Below are 16,669 nucleotides of genomic sequence, written 5' to 3'. Positions count from 1 at the left end.
TACATACCTGTATGCATTTAGGTATACATAAATATGAAAAGAATATGATACGCAAATGTGGCAAAATGTTAATTGGCGAATCCCAGTGAAAGATGCACAGAAATCAGTGTTTTGTTCTTGTAACTTTTCTGGTAAACACTTTTTCAAAATAACAAGTCAAAAGGGTCCTTTTTTCATTTTGTCAAGACACCTGTGTAAAACTGAGTTTTAACAACGGCTCTGATTAAAAACAAGGACTGGACAGATGAGACTTGTGGCCCCCGCCCCGCCCCGATCTCTCGCCCGACCCGTCCTCCCCACCTGGGAGCACTTCGCGTGCTGGACCTCCACTCTTTCTTGCCTGCACTTCTCCATCTAGCTCAGCTCTCACCCGGTCAGCTACCTGCCTGCCTGCAGAGCATCGTACACCCCTCATGGCTCCCACACGCATCTGCATGCTGCTCTACCTAGCGGCTCTTCACCTGCTGGGTAATAAACTTCATGAAGGCAGAGCCAAGAGTACTTGTGCTCACCGTATTAACCCCACACTTAGCGCAACATCAGTCCCTCTGCTGTCCCTTGGACATGCCAGGCACATTTTTTACCTCAGGGACCTTGCATGTGCTGTTCTCTTTGCCTGGTCATCCCCTACCCCCAAGTCTCCATGGCCACTTCCTTCCTGTCTGTCCAATCTATGCAAAATGGCACGCTACAGGATGCCTTGCCTGACTCTACTTTAAACTGCAAGGGCCCCGCCACCTCAACCTCTGCATGCTCCTTGGTTGCATCTTTGTTTCACTTTTCTCCAGAGTATCTATTAAGACCTAAAACACTGTCTGATTTGTTAGCGCACCATCTGTCTGCCCCACTGGAAGTTAACTTCCTGAGGGCAGGACTTCCTTCATTGCTGGATCCCCAATGTTCAGACGAATGTCTAACATGCAACAGAAACTCAATAAATTTTTTTTTCAATAAATATTTTTTAAAGAGTGACTGCTACATAACAGAAGATCCAAAAAATTTGCCAAATTTTTCTATGTCCAAAATTTTATCTTTCATTGTTTCAAATATGCAAACCTGCCAGCTATTCATGCATAGGAAAGATTATCCCTTGTCTCAACATTATGTATTTCCTAGTTTTAGTGTTTAAAATGCCCTTGCTTTCTTCAAGATCACGGTTATAATATACAGTAACTATTTTTTCTCAATGGCTTTATTTGCCAAAATAAGAAAAGATCAAATCTATCCATGTCTAATTTTTTTAAAGAAATTTTACTGGCCTATCAACCCTAAAAGTCTGGAAACTAAAGACATAAAGTAATTTATCAGAATATCTTAGTCCAACAGACTCAGTGAAACTCACTCCACCCTTCAAAAGTTCTGCTCACTCGTTAAGGCAGCATCTTTACCAACTCTGCTCCATGATTTGGACTGCTCTTCTGCCGGGCTTTCCGTCCTCTAAATCTTCCCCTCCTTTATCCAGAATCAATCTATAATCAAGAGATCTGCTTTCACCACCCAGGCCTACCTTCATCCTTCTCTCTCGTGAGTCTCTCTGGCCCAAGATACCCATGAAAGAAACACTTCTGGGAGATTTTCTGTTTTTCTTTGTTGTTTCACATTGCAGAGGATTGAAGCCAGGCCTCCTCGTGGGAGGCAAGCGCGTTACCATTGAACTACCTCCCCAGCTCTGCCTTGGGAGATTTTTAAGACATTTTCCAGCATGTCAGTGCAGACTAGGAGAACCAGAATTTGTAGGACTAGAGCACAGAAGCCAGTATTTTTGAAAAATCCTCCCGCGTGATACTAATACACAGCCTGATGTGGGATTAGTGCATACTATGGAGTCAAAGGCTAGACTGATACTTTATGATTATATTTAAATAAAAATTATGTGTGCCTTCTATAGCTTCTTTTAGGGAATGAAAGAATATTTATGAAATAGGAATAAATAACCATAGTAATCATAACAGTTGCATGTTTATCTCACGACTTCCCATGAAACATCAAATGTGCCCTCATGTTCAACTGTACACATGAAAGCCTTGATTTTGAAACAAATCATTTCGAATGTAATTGTAATAATTCCACACAGATATGCAAAGAGACACTTTGGAAAATAGTGCATTATCTTAGGAAGGCAAATATTGAAAGTAATATGTTTAAGTTTATTAAAAAAGGCATCAACCAAAATTTGATTTAAAAAAAAGTGAACCTAAATATAGTTTACTAACCAGTTTATTGTTCTCCGCCATGGCCAGCTGCAGCACCAGGAGCATGGAGTCCGCTCCGCAGAGAGTTGTTCTTTCAGAGCTGCACAGAGCGCGCCAGTTCCTCCTGAATGCTTTAATCATATCCAAGACCGGCTTCTGATTAAGCCCAGCCATGCTCTTCAAACAGGACAGAATACCACATTCAAGTGCGTCTGAGCTGGAAAGTACCATGTATCATGTGCAAACACAGAGGAAAATAAGTAGTGAACAAGAGGTCAGTCCGTATTTACCAAGCTGGCTTTTAATTACATTTAGGAAAACAGAATACAATTTCTGCTCAATCATATTTTCCTGTCCTTTCGTCTCCTTAAGCCAAATCTTTTAAAATAACAAAATCCAATGTCCAATTCTGAAACTTCACACAAAACAGACATGCAAATTCTGCAGGCCTGTCTTGATAGGACAGACATAAATGATTAAAGCTGGATGGGAAAAACATTTGCTTTGAGATAGATGATAAATCTGTAGTAGAGTGCTCTGGTGTACCAAGAGCGGGTCTATCTTTCCAGCCCTTTGACTCTAGGCCAGTCTTGTGATGAGAACACCAAACGTGGGCTGAGGGCCTGCTGCTGGGAGAACCCGGCACACCCAGTGTGACTGGACCAGGACAAGACCCAGAGAAGCCTGAGCCCGGCCTCCCTGTACTTCTCCTTGTGTTCTTGCTGCTTTGTATCCTTTTGCTTCTGGAAGTAAATCTCTGAATCCTCCTAGCAAATCACATGATCTGGGGGTGATCTTGGAGCCTCCCAACCCAAGGCCTTGTGGCATCAGCTCTCACTCTCGATGCTCCGAGACCGATGTCCAAGGAAATCTTGAAGGACAACCAGGGCGCTCGGCCCCATCCCCGCTTGCCTGCCAGGTGAAACTAAGAAACATGAGGGATCCCAGCGGGAGCCGAGGATCAGCTAGTGAGTCAGCCCCAGCTCCTGTCCTACAGAATCACAAGCATACAAGGTGGCTGCCACTTAATAGCTACTGGGCTTTGAGGCCTACTCTAGGCTTTGAAGCCACCAGGCATGGAGATGCACATCTGTAATCCCAGCACTTGGGAGGCTGAGGCAGGAAGATCGCCTCGAGTTCTAGGCCAGCCTGAGCTACACAGTGAGTTCAAGACCAGCCTGAGCTACATAGCAAGAGCCCCCCTCGAAAGAACAAAAAATAAAATTAAATTAAAAATAAACAAAATATCGGTCCTATTGAGGCAGGTCTATTACTATCCTCATTCTGTACCTGAACAAAGCAGCATCCTATGTCATTCCACTCATAAATGCCCAAACAGAGAGTTCATAACTTCTGATACAGACAAAAGCCTTTTTGAAATAATGTGGTGTAGTGTCAACATATCATATACCAACTCTATATAAGGTGGCCATTCCTTTCTCTGATTTTAAAAGCATCCTTGCTAAAAGTTTTTACCTTTCTTTTAACTACTACAGTCTCCAACATAGTCATATGTCCATGTGATGCTTCCCATACACAATCACACCTTCTGTTTATCCTTTTGATTTGATGTAGATGAACAGAATCCCAGATGTGTACTAGGCATCTTGGGTTTGTTCAGTGAAGAAAAAGGGCATGTGCCATTTACGATGATATAAATTACAGACACCATCTGTGACACACTTGAAAGGTACAGGTAGAAAACCAGAAATAGCGATTCACATAAATAGCTAAGTGTTATATTTCTCTTCACTATATTATCTTCACTTCTCAAAAGAAAAAAAAAAAAGAAGTGAAGAAGTAAATAAAGTATTGGCTTCAGCAATAAGATTGGTTTGCCTAAAATACATTTTTAGCAGTAGATTACTTACTGGTATTATTTAAAGGTATTACGAGTTTCGACTGCTATAAATGAAAACTCATCTAGAATTTCAGCATTTTGAAGCCTGGCTCCACCACTTACAGCTATGAAATCTTGGCCAAGTTTTATCATTTGCCTCTTTCTCAGCTTCCTTGTACCGAAAATAAAAATAGTCTCTACGTCCTAGTCTTTGGGAAGAGCAGATGGCAGAGACACAAGTAGAGACTAGAACAGTGTCTAGTCCATCACAAAGCACATTAGCTATTATCGCGCATTCTGTTTTGAGTTAAAATTGAATGTATGTTACGGTTGAGACCTAAAATGTCTCCAGAAGTTCACACAGTCACAAGTGAGTCTCTTGGAGGTAATCAGATCACAGGGGTGCTATACTCGTCAACGGACCCATCCTGTGGCCGGATGAGCTCACAGCTAAATGCTGTAAGGAGGTGAAAGAAGTGTGTCACTAGGGCTGTGCCTGTGGAGGGTTTATCTCCCACCCTGGTTCCTCTTTCCCTCTCTGTTTCGTCTGGCATGGGATAAGCAGCTTTCCTCCCCTAGGCCCCTCTGCCACATCATTTCTGCCTTGGAGGCAGCCAGCCATGGACTGAATCCCCTGAAACATGAGCCAAATTAAACCTCCCCACCTTTAAGTTGTGGATGTTGGGCTTTTCGTCCCATCTTCAGGAAAGTGACTAAGGCAAAGAGGATACTATTAGAGACAGAAAACCGAAAGTCTCATGTAGGGCTCAGCAAACGTTTGAGAAAGGGACAAATGGTAATTAAGACACGTGGGCCATATAACCTGTGTCATAACTACTCAATTTGACCTCGTGGTATGAAAATAACCAGGCACAATAAGTAAACAAATGAGCTCAGATAGCTGTACCTCAATAAAACTGTACTTGTGGACACCAAAATTTGTATTTCATATCATTCCCATATGTCATAAAAATATTCCTTCATTTCTTCCCCAACTATCTGTGTAAAGAGTAAAATCCACTCTGAGCTCAGGAGCTGATTGCACAGGAACAGGCACCACAGGTGGTCTACAAACCTCTGGTTCAGTCCCAGTTCTCCCAGTCGCTCTTGCAGTGGCTCTTCAAGCCTAGGCCACAAGCTGTACAGCTGGCTGCCCAGAGAGAGGGATCACCAGAGAAAACAGGAAATTACCCATTGCCTCTACTTACCTGCCAGCCAGCTGGGAGGACACAAGGCAACACTGAAGATGCAGGCGCTCTTCAATGGCAGGTGGTGCTGGACAAAAAACAGCACTAGAAGGGCAAGCTTTTGAACCTGGCACTGCCCAGGTGACAAAGCTGAATTCCCACCCAGCCCTATTCTTGTTTATTCTAAACACAGAGTGACTGCAGGCTATAATACAATATAGTATTATTATTATTATATTATAGTTATAACTACACTATAATGCCACCTGCAAGCTAAAGAACACACACTTAGGGCCAGAACGGGACAACTGCCATAACAGCAGGAAAGAAACTAAAAGGAGCAAAAAGAGGGGCAACTCTATTTTCCAGAAAATCTCAGGCCACCCCCAGAAAAGACATGAATATTCCTCTCCTTTACAGATTCACCGTCCCCCGCCCCTTTTCTTGTACCCTACATCCATGATCTACTGATCCCCAAGGGTCAAGAAGTTGATCTACAGGAGCGGGGATGTAGCTCAGTGACACCATGCCTGCCTCACAAGCACAAGGGTCCTGAGTTCGATCCCCAGTACTACCAAAAAAAATTGATCTGTGAATTTACCTCCCACTTTTCCTACTCTTAGCTGAGAATAAAACTCTCCCTCATGGCTCAATCTCGCTCAGTCTTGTTATTGGTTCCACAATTCCAAGAGGGAAAAGGAGCCGGTTTGGGGCCAAAAATTGGAAACACAAAAGATACACTGGTGCAAAGAATGTCAAACAAAATTGTCAGCGGAAGGCAGCAAGAGACAACTGAAAGAACTACGTTTGAGAGTCAGATCAGGATTCATATCCACTATCAGCTGCAAGTCCTTTGGTATTTAAAATCTCTGATGAGCGTACATTTATTCTTCTAGAAAGATAATTTCTAACAGAATGATGATTTTTGCAAAAGGGAAGGTGACCAAGAGATGGGAAGAGGTGGGAGGAAAATGAGGGAAGAAAAAGGAATGGAGATGTGTTACGTACAAGGACCAACTCCCCACGAGCAACGTACTGCAAACATGGACAAATAAAAAATAAAAATAAACCTAAAACTAAAAAAAGGATAGTGAGACATCAGTGAAACAAGTACACAACTCTCCTGCCGCTGGGCACACTGGGTGCTCAGTAAAAAGTGGCCATCGACGCTGTCGCCGTCCAGTGACAGCGCAGGTCGCAGGTGTCCCTCAAAGGACACGCTGAAGAGAGAAGCTGCGGCACTGGGGTCCTCCCAGGGCGGGCCGGCTCCGGTGGCCCCGCCGTCTCGGGCTGTGCTGACCTCAGTGTTCCGATCTGCAGACCTCGGGCGCCCTCCGGACTCGCCCGCGCCCCCCGGACTCGCCCGCGCCCCCGACCCTCACAGGCGGGCGCACGGCACGGTACGGCAGGCCCCCGCGTTCACAGCGCTCTGCGCCGCCCCGAAACGCTTCACAGGCCGCAGCCTGGATCAGCAACGTGCGACCGGCAGGAGAGGAGGAGGCGAGACTCACCTAGTTCCTGGGAGCCCCAGGAGGCGCAGAGACGACGGACCTGAGGTCCCGCCAGGCAGCAGCTCGATGGCGACTCAGGGACAGCGGAGCACATTCAAACCTCGCGCGAGGACGCGGGAGCCAATCAGCGTGCGCGCCCTTCAACCCGGAAGCAGAGCCGGCGCGCGCCAGACAGCCCCGGGAGAGACCTCGCTGCGGTCGCCTTCTGGCCGTGCGCGGTGCGTATCACGCGGGGAGCCCCGCGGGTCGGGCCCTGTCCTCGGGAGCCCTGCTGGTTGACCGAGGCCGCAGGCAGGTGGGAGCGGGTGGTCTCGGGCGCGCCTGGCGCGGGGCGAGGCGTCGGGGCTCGTCGCAGGGACCCTTTCTTCCCTGCTCCGGCTGGAGTAGAGGAGCAGCCCCGGCCCCGTGAGCGCGGGGACCCGCGGCTGCCGCGCTGGCCCGAACTCCCGCCTCCGCGTCTCCGGCGCTGCACTCCGCTGTGCGGAGGTGGCCGTGGCCGTCGCCCCACACCTTCTGCGAGCCAGCGCGGGTTGCGCTCCACCCTTTCGGAGGCCCTTTACCTGGGGTTCACCACTTCCTTGTGTTTGTTAATGAGCCCAACTATTTTCCGGTCAGCGCCTGCTTCCATCGGATAATAATAATAATAAATGACATTTGTCATTCTCATGTGGGAATGCTGCTTCCGGAGAGTGCACTAGGCCCTGACAGGGTTTTGTGAATAGTGTTTTTAGATAACATATTCTGACATCCCTTCTTCCAGGTCGTGTGTTTTGCTGTTGATGTTGTTTTGGGGTGTTTGGTTTGGTTTCGTTATTTTTAAACATAGGATCTCACTGCAGTTCGGGCTGGCCTCGAACTCCAGCGATCCTCCAGCCTTAAGCCTCCCCAGTGCTGGGATCACAGGCCAGCGCTACCTCACGTGGCAAGCCTGTATTTTGTACCTGCTGTGTACCAGCGCTTTTCACACTGAGGCATAACCGTCCCTAATTGTGACCTCCTCTCAGGCAGGAGGCTGGTGCAAAGACAACAGCGTCTTTCAGATCTTGACTTTGCTTATGAATATGGCAAATTAACTCCCTGAGGCCTCAATTTCTTCATTTGTAACTGGGGACCTTAGGTAGCACCTGTGTATACAGTTCTGCAAATCGTTACTGAGACAGTATCAGTAACTGCCTAACAGTATGTACCAATAGTTCTCCATAAATGTTGATGTTATTAAATTTTGAGTACTTTCTATTGAGATGATCCTTCTTGAAGTACTGGCTATCTCTTTAGTTAATCGAAACAGAATTTGAAGGTGTTATATCTGCATATATCACAAATTAAAAGAATGGAAAGCTATGGGGCAAGTGCTGAATTATTATTTTAATTTTATTGGTACATTTTCAGTACACAATATGATGACATTGATCATTGGAAGTTTGCACCTTTACATAATCTCTCTTGGTTCTTACTTTTTACCCGTTCCCCTGCCCTGCCTTCAACTCCTCCATCCCTCCCTATTTACAAAGACTTTGTTTCCATTTTTTCATTTTCTCCTATTAATTCCATTCCCTTCTTTCCTTTCCCCTACCCCTCCCACTTCCCCCTCCCCTTTGCCCCTTTTCTTCCTATTTCACATTATTTATTATACCTTTCAGTCCTTATTTACACTTTCAGTTTCTCACACTAGAGAAACTATTCCATATTTACACGTGTGTCCTATTTATTTCACTTAAGAGATTTGCCTCATTGTACATCCATTTAACTGTAAATGTCTCAATTTCTTATTTTTCATGGCTGAGTATTTTTTATTTTATTAAAAAACCACATTTTCTTTATCCAGTTTCCACTTGATAGACAATTAGGCTGCTTCCAAGTTTTAGCTATTACAAACTGCTGCTGTGAACATGGGTGCACATACATCTCTGTGGTATGATGCTTTTAATTCTTTGGGGAAGATCCCCAGCAGGGGAATAGCTGGGTCCAATGGGACTTCCAGTCCTAGTTCTGTGAGGTATCTCCATACAGATTTCCACAGTGGTTGTACAGGTCTACACTGCCACCAACAGTGGAGCAGGGTTCCTCTTTCCCCACAGCCCCACCAGCGTTTGTTATTGGTTGATTTCATGATGGCAACCATGCTTTCTGGGGTGAGGTGCGATCTCAGCTTTGCTTTCATTTGCATCTCTCAAATGACCAGTGATGTTGAACATTTTTTGATATGGTTATTTGCTATTTCTGCTTCTTTGTCTGAGAAATATCTTCATATCAGATGCCCATTTTGGATTGGGTCTTTAAATTTGGGAGGTCTGATTTCTTTAAGTTCTTTATAGGTTCCAGATAGTAGACCTTTGTCTGAGGAACACTTGGTGGTTTCTCTTGCTGTGCAGAAGCTTTTTAATAAGAAGAGATCCCACTTGTTGATTGTTTGTACTAGTTCACGGGCAACTGAGGTTTTTTTCATAAAATCTTTTCCTACACCAATGTCTTCAAGAGTTCTACCTAACCTCTCCTGCCCGGTTCAGCGTTTGTTTTAATATTTGGATCTTTAATCCATTTCGATTTTAGTTTAGTGCATAATGAGAGATATAGGTCTAGTTTTAATCTTTGGCAAATTGAAACCCAATTTTTCCAGCACCATTTATCTTATCTTTCCTCCAGAGAGGGTGTTTGGCTCCTTTGTCAAAGATGAGGTGGCTGAGTGTGTCTGGAGTTGTTTCTGCATCTTCTAATCTGTTCCGCTGGTCCTCAGGTCTGTTTCTTTGCCAGTACCATGCTGTTTTTATCACCGTAGCGTTGTAGTATAATTTCAAGTTGGGGGTTGTAATACCCCCTGCCTGTCTCTGTTGCCTAGAATTGCTTTTGCTATTCTAGATCTCTTCTGGTTCCAAATGAATTTTTGGGTTGTTTCTCAAGGTCCGTGAAGTATGCTGCTGGAATCTCAATTGGGATTGCATGGAATCTATATAGCAGTTTTGGAAGTATGGCCATTTTCACTGTGTTGATTCTTCCTACCCAGGAGCAAGGGATGTCTTTCCATTTTCTGATATCCTCTTTAATCTCTCTTTTCAGAGTGCTATAGTTTTCAGAGAAGAGGTCTTTGATTTCTTTTGTTAGGTTGATTCCTAGGTATTTCAGTTTTTTGGATGCTATTGTGAAAGGAATTATTACACTGTTTCTGTCTCAGTCTGTTGTTGGTGTAGAGGAAAGCTATTGATTTTTGTGTGTTGACCTTGTATCCAGCTACTTTACTGAATTTGGATATTAAGTCTAGAAGACTTTTGGTGGAGTTCTTGAGGTCTTCTATATAGAGTATCATGTTTTCTGCAAATAATAACAATTTGACTTCTTCATTTCCTATCTTTATTCCTTTTATTTCTTTCTCTTGTCTAATTGCCATGGCTAATGTTTCCAAAACTCTATTGAACAGGACTGGTGATAGTGGGCATCCTTGTCTTGTTTCTGATTTTAGTTTGAAGGATTTCAGTTTTTGACCATTTAGTATGAGATTGGCTGTTGGTTTTTCATAGATGGCTTTTCTCAGATTGAGGTAGAGACCATCTATTCCAGTTTTTTGTAGGGTTTTTATCATAAAGGCATGTTGGATTTTGTCAAAAGCTTTTTCTACATCTGTTGAGATGATCATATGGTTTTTGTCCTTGACTCTATTGATATAGTATATTACATTTATTTATTTGTGTATGTTGAACCATCCCTGCATCCCTGGGATGAATCCCACTTTGTCAGGGTGTATAATCTTCTTGATGATCTTCTGCATTCTATTTGCCACTGTCTTATTAAGCATTTTTGTATCTGTGTTCATTAGTGAGATTGGCCTGTAGTTCTCTTTTTCAGTTGGATCTTTCTCTGCTTTGGGGATCAAGGTGATGCTTGCTTCCAGGAATGAATTCGGGCGTATTGCTTCCCTTTCAATTTCTTTGAAGAGTTTAAAGAGTAGTGGCAGTAGTTCCCTCTAAATGTCTTATAGAATTCGACAGTGAAGCCATCAGGACCCAGGGTTTTCTTAGTTGGTAAGGTTTTAATTACGTTTTCAATTGCATTGGTTGATGTTGGGTTGTTTAGAATGGTTAGGTCTTCTTCGTTCAACCTTGGTAATACATACGTGTCTAGGAATCTGTCCATTCTGTGTTTTCCGTCTTATTGGCATATGCGTTCTCGAAGTAGGTATTGATGATCCTCTGGATTTCTGCTGGGTCCGTTGTAATTTCACCCTTTTCATTCCTAATTACATGGATTTGGGCCGTTTCTTTTCTTTTTCTGATAAGGTTGGCAAACAGTTTGTCAATTTGGTTTATTCTTTCAAAGAACCAACTCTTGGCTTCATTGATTTTTTTTTGTATCATTCTCTTAGTCTCCATTGAATTGATTTCTGCTCTGATCTTTATAATTTCCTGCCTTGTATGAGTTTGGGTTTGTCCTGCTCTTTTTCTAGAAGCTTGAGGTTCAGCAGCAGGTTGTTTAATTGGGCTTGCTCTGTTTTCTAGAAGCTTGAGGTTCAGCATCAGGTTGTTTAATTGGGCTTGCTCTGTTTTCCTAATATGAGTATTCACTGTTACGAATTTCCCTCGTAAGACTGCTTTCATTGTGTCCCATAGATTCCGATATGTTGTATTGTCATTGTCATTTAACTGTAGGAACTGTCTGATTTCTTCTTTAATTTCCTCTGTAACCCATTGGCTATTCAGAAGTGTGTTGTTCAATTTCCATGTGTTTATGAGATTCTTGTGGTTTCTTTTGCTATTGATGTCTAATTTTATTGGACTATGGTTTGTTAATATACAGGGGATAACTTCAGTTCCTTTGCACTTACTTAGACATGTTCTCTGAGCGAGTATGTGGTCTGTTTTGGAGAACAACCCATGTGCAGCTGAAAAGAATGTATTCTGATTTTGTGGGGTGGAACATTCTATAAACATCTGTTAAGTTCATTTGTTCAAGAGTTTGATTGACTTCTAGTATTTTGTTTCTTATTCTTTGTCTAGTTGATCTATTTGTGACAATGGGGTACTGAGGTCCCTCACCACTATTGTATTAGTGCTTATTTGATTTTTTTTAATTATTTGATTTTTTCATGTCCGTTAGTATTTGATTTATATAGTTGGGTGCCCTAGTGTTTGGTGCATATATGTTTATGATTGTCATCTCTTCCTGTTGGATTGTTCCCTTTATAAGGATGTAGTATCCTTCTTTGTCTCTCTCAATCAGTGTTAGTTTGAAATCCACTTGATCTGCAAAGAGGTTAGTTACTCCTGCTTTTTTTCGGGTTCCTGTCACATGGAGTATTGTTTTCCACCCTTTGACTTTCAGTCTATGAGTTTCTTTTTTAATTAAGTGTGTTTCTTGTATGCAGCATATTGTTGGATCTTGCTTCTTGACCCATTCTGCCAGTCTATTTCTTTTGATTGGTGAGTTGAGACCATTAACATTGATAGTTATAACTGATATGTATTGACTTATCCTTGTCGTGATTTTTTTCTTTTTGTTGGATTCTCCCACTTTGTGTTTAATTTCTTGTCGTGCCCGATGGATTCATTCTGCTGGGCTTCCTGGGGTTGTGATCCTCATTGTCTTTTCCTAGGATATTGTCTAAAATCTTTTGGAGTGCTGGATTGGTATTCATGAAGTTCCTAAGGTGCTCTTTGTCATGAAAGTATCTTGTTTCTCCATCAATTTTGAAAGATAGTTTTGCAGGGTACATCAATCTGGATTGGAGGCTATTTTCCTTTAGGGCTTGAAATATGTCACTCCAAGCTCTTCTTGCCTTGAGGGTTTGCATTGAGAAGTCTGCTGTGTTTCTGATGGGCTTGCCTTTAGATGTGACTTGTTTCTTTTCTCTAACTGCTTGTAGAATTGTGTTCTTCTGTTGGGTTTCTGGAATCTTAACTATTATATGCCTGTGTGTACTTTTTTTTTTTTAATCAAGGCTAGTTGGAGTCCTATATGCCTCACTTATCTCTATGTCAAGTTCTTTACCCCTGCTGGGGAAGTTTCTCCTATCACTTCTGTGAACAGTTTTTTTATGTCATTTGCACTCTCTCCTGCTTCTTCATCGACTCCAATTAGTCTTATGTTATTATTCTTTGCATAGTCTTGCAGCTGCTCTATTGATTTCTCATGGTGCCTAACTATTTTAAAGAAATTTTTCTTTTCCTGGTGACTAATTGCAATCTGATCTTCTTTATCTGAAATTCTGTCTTCACATTGTCTCATTCTGCTGTGTAAACTTTCAGTGAAGTTTTTAATCTCCTGGAAATCTTTGCGTCTGTTTTATGGATTCCCTTTGTTTCCCATGTTGGGATTCCATCATGTTCCTCAGCTCCTCAGTTTTTTTTATCTTTGTCCACTCTAGACTTATTAATCATGTTGTGCACTGTGGGCACAATCTCTCCTGTTATCCAAGAAATTATTTCTGATTTCATTTTTCGCAGATCCTCTTTTGGTGCCAGTTCAGGGAGTCCAGGTAGTTGAGTATCAGAGTGTTCCATCTTGTTTCCCTTTGGGATTGCTGTAGGTGATCTGCAAGTCTGGTTTTGAGACTTATTTACGTGTCTTCTCATTTTAATGGAGGGGGGGGCTGCTGGCACCCATGAGGCTCACCTCCTCTGTGCTGGGGGCCGCTCTGCTCCTCACCGCTGCAGGGGGTGCTGTGGTGGCCTGAAAGGTCACCTCCTCCACACTGGGGCCAGCTCTGCTCCGGGCGCTGGGGGTGGTGTTACAGCAGCCCAGAATGCTCACCACCTTCACGCTGGGGGAAGCTCTCAAGTCCTGAATTATTAGTAATTAAACAATTTTTTTTTCCTCCAGCTTCTGTCCCTTGATGAGTACTTGAGGTATTTATTTTGAACTTTCTGTAACATTGTGATACCATTTATTTTGATTCATTTGTTGAATGACTAATGCTGCCCATTCTTATTATATCTGCTGTAATCCACAGTTTCTTGAAGTTGTACAGTGGAAGAGTTATTCTTCGAACTGCTCAAGTTTGACAAACAAGATGAAGCAAGATGCCACAAGAAATCCTGCCTACACTGTGGATTGTGAAGATTTCGTGCATGTGGTAGAATTTAATCCCTTTGAGAGTGGGGATTCAGGAAACCTCATTGCATATGGCGGCAATAATTATGTGGTGATTGGCATATGTACATTTCAGGTTAGTCTGCAAACTGCAATGAGAGACAGTGAAAGTATTTCACTGATATGAAAATGTATACAAGCAGAGCTAAACTTTGAAAGTACTGAATTTGATTGTTAAGAAAAGAAATGCTTGGGCTGGGGATTTAGCTCAGTGGTTCCGCCGCCTGCCTTGCAAGCACAAGGACCCGAGTTCGATCCCCAGTACCAAAAAAAAGAAAAGAAATGCTATGAAGACCCAGAGGCAGACAGGCTGAGTAACATATGCTTGAGATTTGTGCAAACCGGACCTAGATGGTAAAAGTGCTCTTTTGCTGGATGTTTAGAAATGGAATATTCTGGTAATTAAAGGCTGTAATTGAGCATTGCTATATATAGAAAATACCAGTGCAGTTAGATCCAATCAATTACCGTTTTTCTGCTTTGGCATAGGAAGCAGGTAATACTGAGACCCTAAAAAAAAAGATTTTCCAGGAACATTTCAGCTTTAATGATAGTCAGCTTTCTTATTAATTTACTATCTCACTTTCTATACCTTTAAAGTACGAATCTGGAGTTTACAAACTATAGGGTCCTATGAGCTGGGCAGGAAGTCAGGGCAGCCCTTGCATTCTGGAGATAGAAAGCCTAGGAGTTTACTTCTGTGTGGCCTCTTAATAACTGCACAGGTACTTAACCTCTTTTTCCTAAGAGGAAAGTAATGCTCACTCAGGTTTTATGAGCGCGAGGTGAGTCAGCATAGTAAAGTTCCTGGAAGGCATCGGGCACATGGTAATCTGCTTTAGCTGCCATTGCCGTGGCCAGAGTGACAGTCACGGCCCACTTCTCCATGGTGAGCATAGCCCATGTTTTCTCACAGAGCCAGCCTGCTTCTAAGAGGCTCAGCAATGCCGATATAACCCTCTGGGGCCTGGTTAATCCTTTTCTACCACAGTATCATTCATACAGCCATTTCTCAAATTATAGTTAATTGATATTTATTAATGACCAGTTTTCACAGATTTAAAGTAACATGATTTGCTCTTTTAGGAGGTAGTTTTGACATCAAAATGCAATTTAGCGTTTTGTGGTGCACTATGTATAAAGCTACACAATATTGGGCTGTATTCATATTTGTCCTAAGCAGAAATATGAGTGAAGGGCTTCAGCATGTTGGCATCTGAGTAAGCGATCCCACATCACCTGTTTAGGTAGGGGAGGGGCTTCCAGCCTGAGTGTGACCCTTGTCTGACTTTAGCTGGATGAGCAGATGAGGATCATCAAGAGTCCTGTGCTTAAGGCAGGGCTGTGTACTTTTTCAGATATTCTGCTAGAGGCGGAAGAGTTGGCTAGATAAACCTCATGGTTTTTCTGGTTGAAAGTCTGCCCTTGGCCTTACGTGGGTGTGGTGGAAGGGCCAGTTCTGAACCCTTAGAACAGCCTTCCTTTGCCTGGCTGTGCCCAGCCTCCAGCTGCAGGGCCTTGTGTGATCGTGTAATCGTCTCTGTTGCAGCAGGTTTTCCCAAGGCTCTTCATCGCCTGCCTATACAGTGCTACTTGTCCTCCCTCTGCATCCAAAATAGCGCTCACCTCTGTCTGGACTGCACTCATTCTGCCCTCTTTGCCAGCACAGTCGCCAGCGGTGCTGCCGGGAAGGATAGGTTTCACAGCAGCACACAGAGCTCAGGCTGTACAATCCCTGGGGCTTTGTTATCCCTGTGACTGCCCAAGAAACAAGTCCACGTCCAATTTGAGTAACAAATACAGAAGCTAATTTTTGCTACTATTGTTACATCAATTGTAATAGTGTGCCTTTCGATGTAAAAACTATTTTTAAGAAATCGATTTTGTTTGTCAAGTGTGGAAAAATAGGTGTAACCCAAACTGTCAAGTGAGCTATTCTTATCCTCCTAAGCTTGTTTTAAGATGCCTTAATGGTGGCTGCATTGGCGAATCCAGCTATGGTGATAACTCAGTTCACGAACGCTTCCGTTTTCAGACAGAAGCATTCGGCAAAATTTAGCTTCCATCCACTAACTCCACATCAGATGACAAACACAACCATGGCCATCTTCCCTACACAAACACAAACACAATCACAACCATCTTCCCCCAAATCGCAAAACAAGTTAAGTTTGTGAACCGAGGTACCACTGTATTAGGTGTATATACACACCTAATACCTTGTGTGTATAGCCAGTATACAGAAAAATTAGGAGATAGTAAAATTTGGTAGTTTTTCTTTCCTTGATAAGTGTATTTGTTTCATTTCATTTATGGGAAAATGTTTTGGTGCTAGGTCTAAATTCACCCGAAATTTACGTTCAGAAGGTATCTGAAGAAAAGCATGTAGGGAAAGACATGTCTGAGGTATGAAAAATAATAAAATGTATCCCCATATATCCACCACCTTGCCTAAGAAGTAAGATATTAGAGACTCTTTCGATACCCTGGAAATCTCCTCTTGCTGCCTTCCTGTCACACCCTAAGAGGCAGTGTGCCAGAAATTTGGCATCTGTGGCTCTGTTTCTCTATGGTGTTATAGTTATGTGCAGGGTTCCAGGCCAAACGCTGTGTTGCTTTTCGTGTTTTAAATTTTACGTCAATGGTACTGGTCTGTGTTACGCTCTTCTATACTTTGTGCGGTAGCTTACCAGTGCGTTGTTAGATTCCTGCCTGTTGGCCCGCTGTGTGGTGCAACAGGACTATTATTGGGTATTTGGGTTACAGTAAGTTTTCCAGTGTTAAAAATATTGCCGATATGAACGTTCTTACTATGTTTTCAGCTTATGATTCTGTACCTCCTTTTATTTTTTCCTCTTTATT

General features: G+C 42.9%; 2 protein-coding genes across 4 annotated transcripts in view; one reads left to right on the top strand and one right to left on the bottom strand.

The window, feature by feature from the left end:
* Parpbp (PARP1 binding protein) overlaps window positions 1-6,831 on the bottom strand; it is a 124,755-nt gene extending 117,924 nt beyond the window's left edge. Inside the window, exons 1-2 of one of the 2 annotated variants that reach the window (XM_087192714.1) lie at window positions 6,731-6,831; window positions 2,214-2,409 (exon numbers count right to left, since the gene is read on the bottom strand). In XM_087192714.1, coding sequence (XP_087048840.1) covers window positions 2,214-2,366 — 153 coding nt within the window. In that variant the 5' untranslated portion in view covers window positions 2,367-2,409; window positions 6,731-6,831. The remainder of the gene's footprint in view (window positions 1-2,213; window positions 2,410-6,730) is intronic. The other variant, XM_004844844.3, reaches the window with a different exon arrangement.
* Window positions 6,832-6,861: 30 nt separating this feature from the next.
* Nup37 (nucleoporin 37) overlaps window positions 6,862-16,669 on the top strand; it is a 39,441-nt gene continuing 29,633 nt past the window's right edge. Inside the window, exons 1-3 of one of the 2 annotated variants that reach the window (XM_087192716.1) lie at window positions 6,883-6,948; window positions 13,538-13,563; window positions 13,668-13,883. In XM_087192716.1, coding sequence (XP_087048842.1) covers window positions 13,728-13,883 — 156 coding nt within the window. In that variant the 5' untranslated portion in view covers window positions 6,883-6,948; window positions 13,538-13,563; window positions 13,668-13,727. Of the gene's footprint in view, window positions 6,949-13,537; window positions 13,564-13,667; window positions 13,884-16,669 lie in introns of both variants that reach the window. The other variant, XM_004844846.3, reaches the window with a different exon arrangement.

This window comes from Heterocephalus glaber, unplaced genomic scaffold, assembly GCF_053883595.1.
Source record: "Heterocephalus glaber isolate CG9 unplaced genomic scaffold, H.glaber_assembly_v1.0 deba00001572, whole genome shotgun sequence".
Lineage (NCBI taxonomy): Eukaryota > Metazoa > Chordata > Mammalia > Rodentia > Bathyergidae > Heterocephalus > Heterocephalus glaber.
Note: the sequence above shows the minus strand (reverse complement) of the source record. Positions and strands in the feature narration are given on the sequence as shown.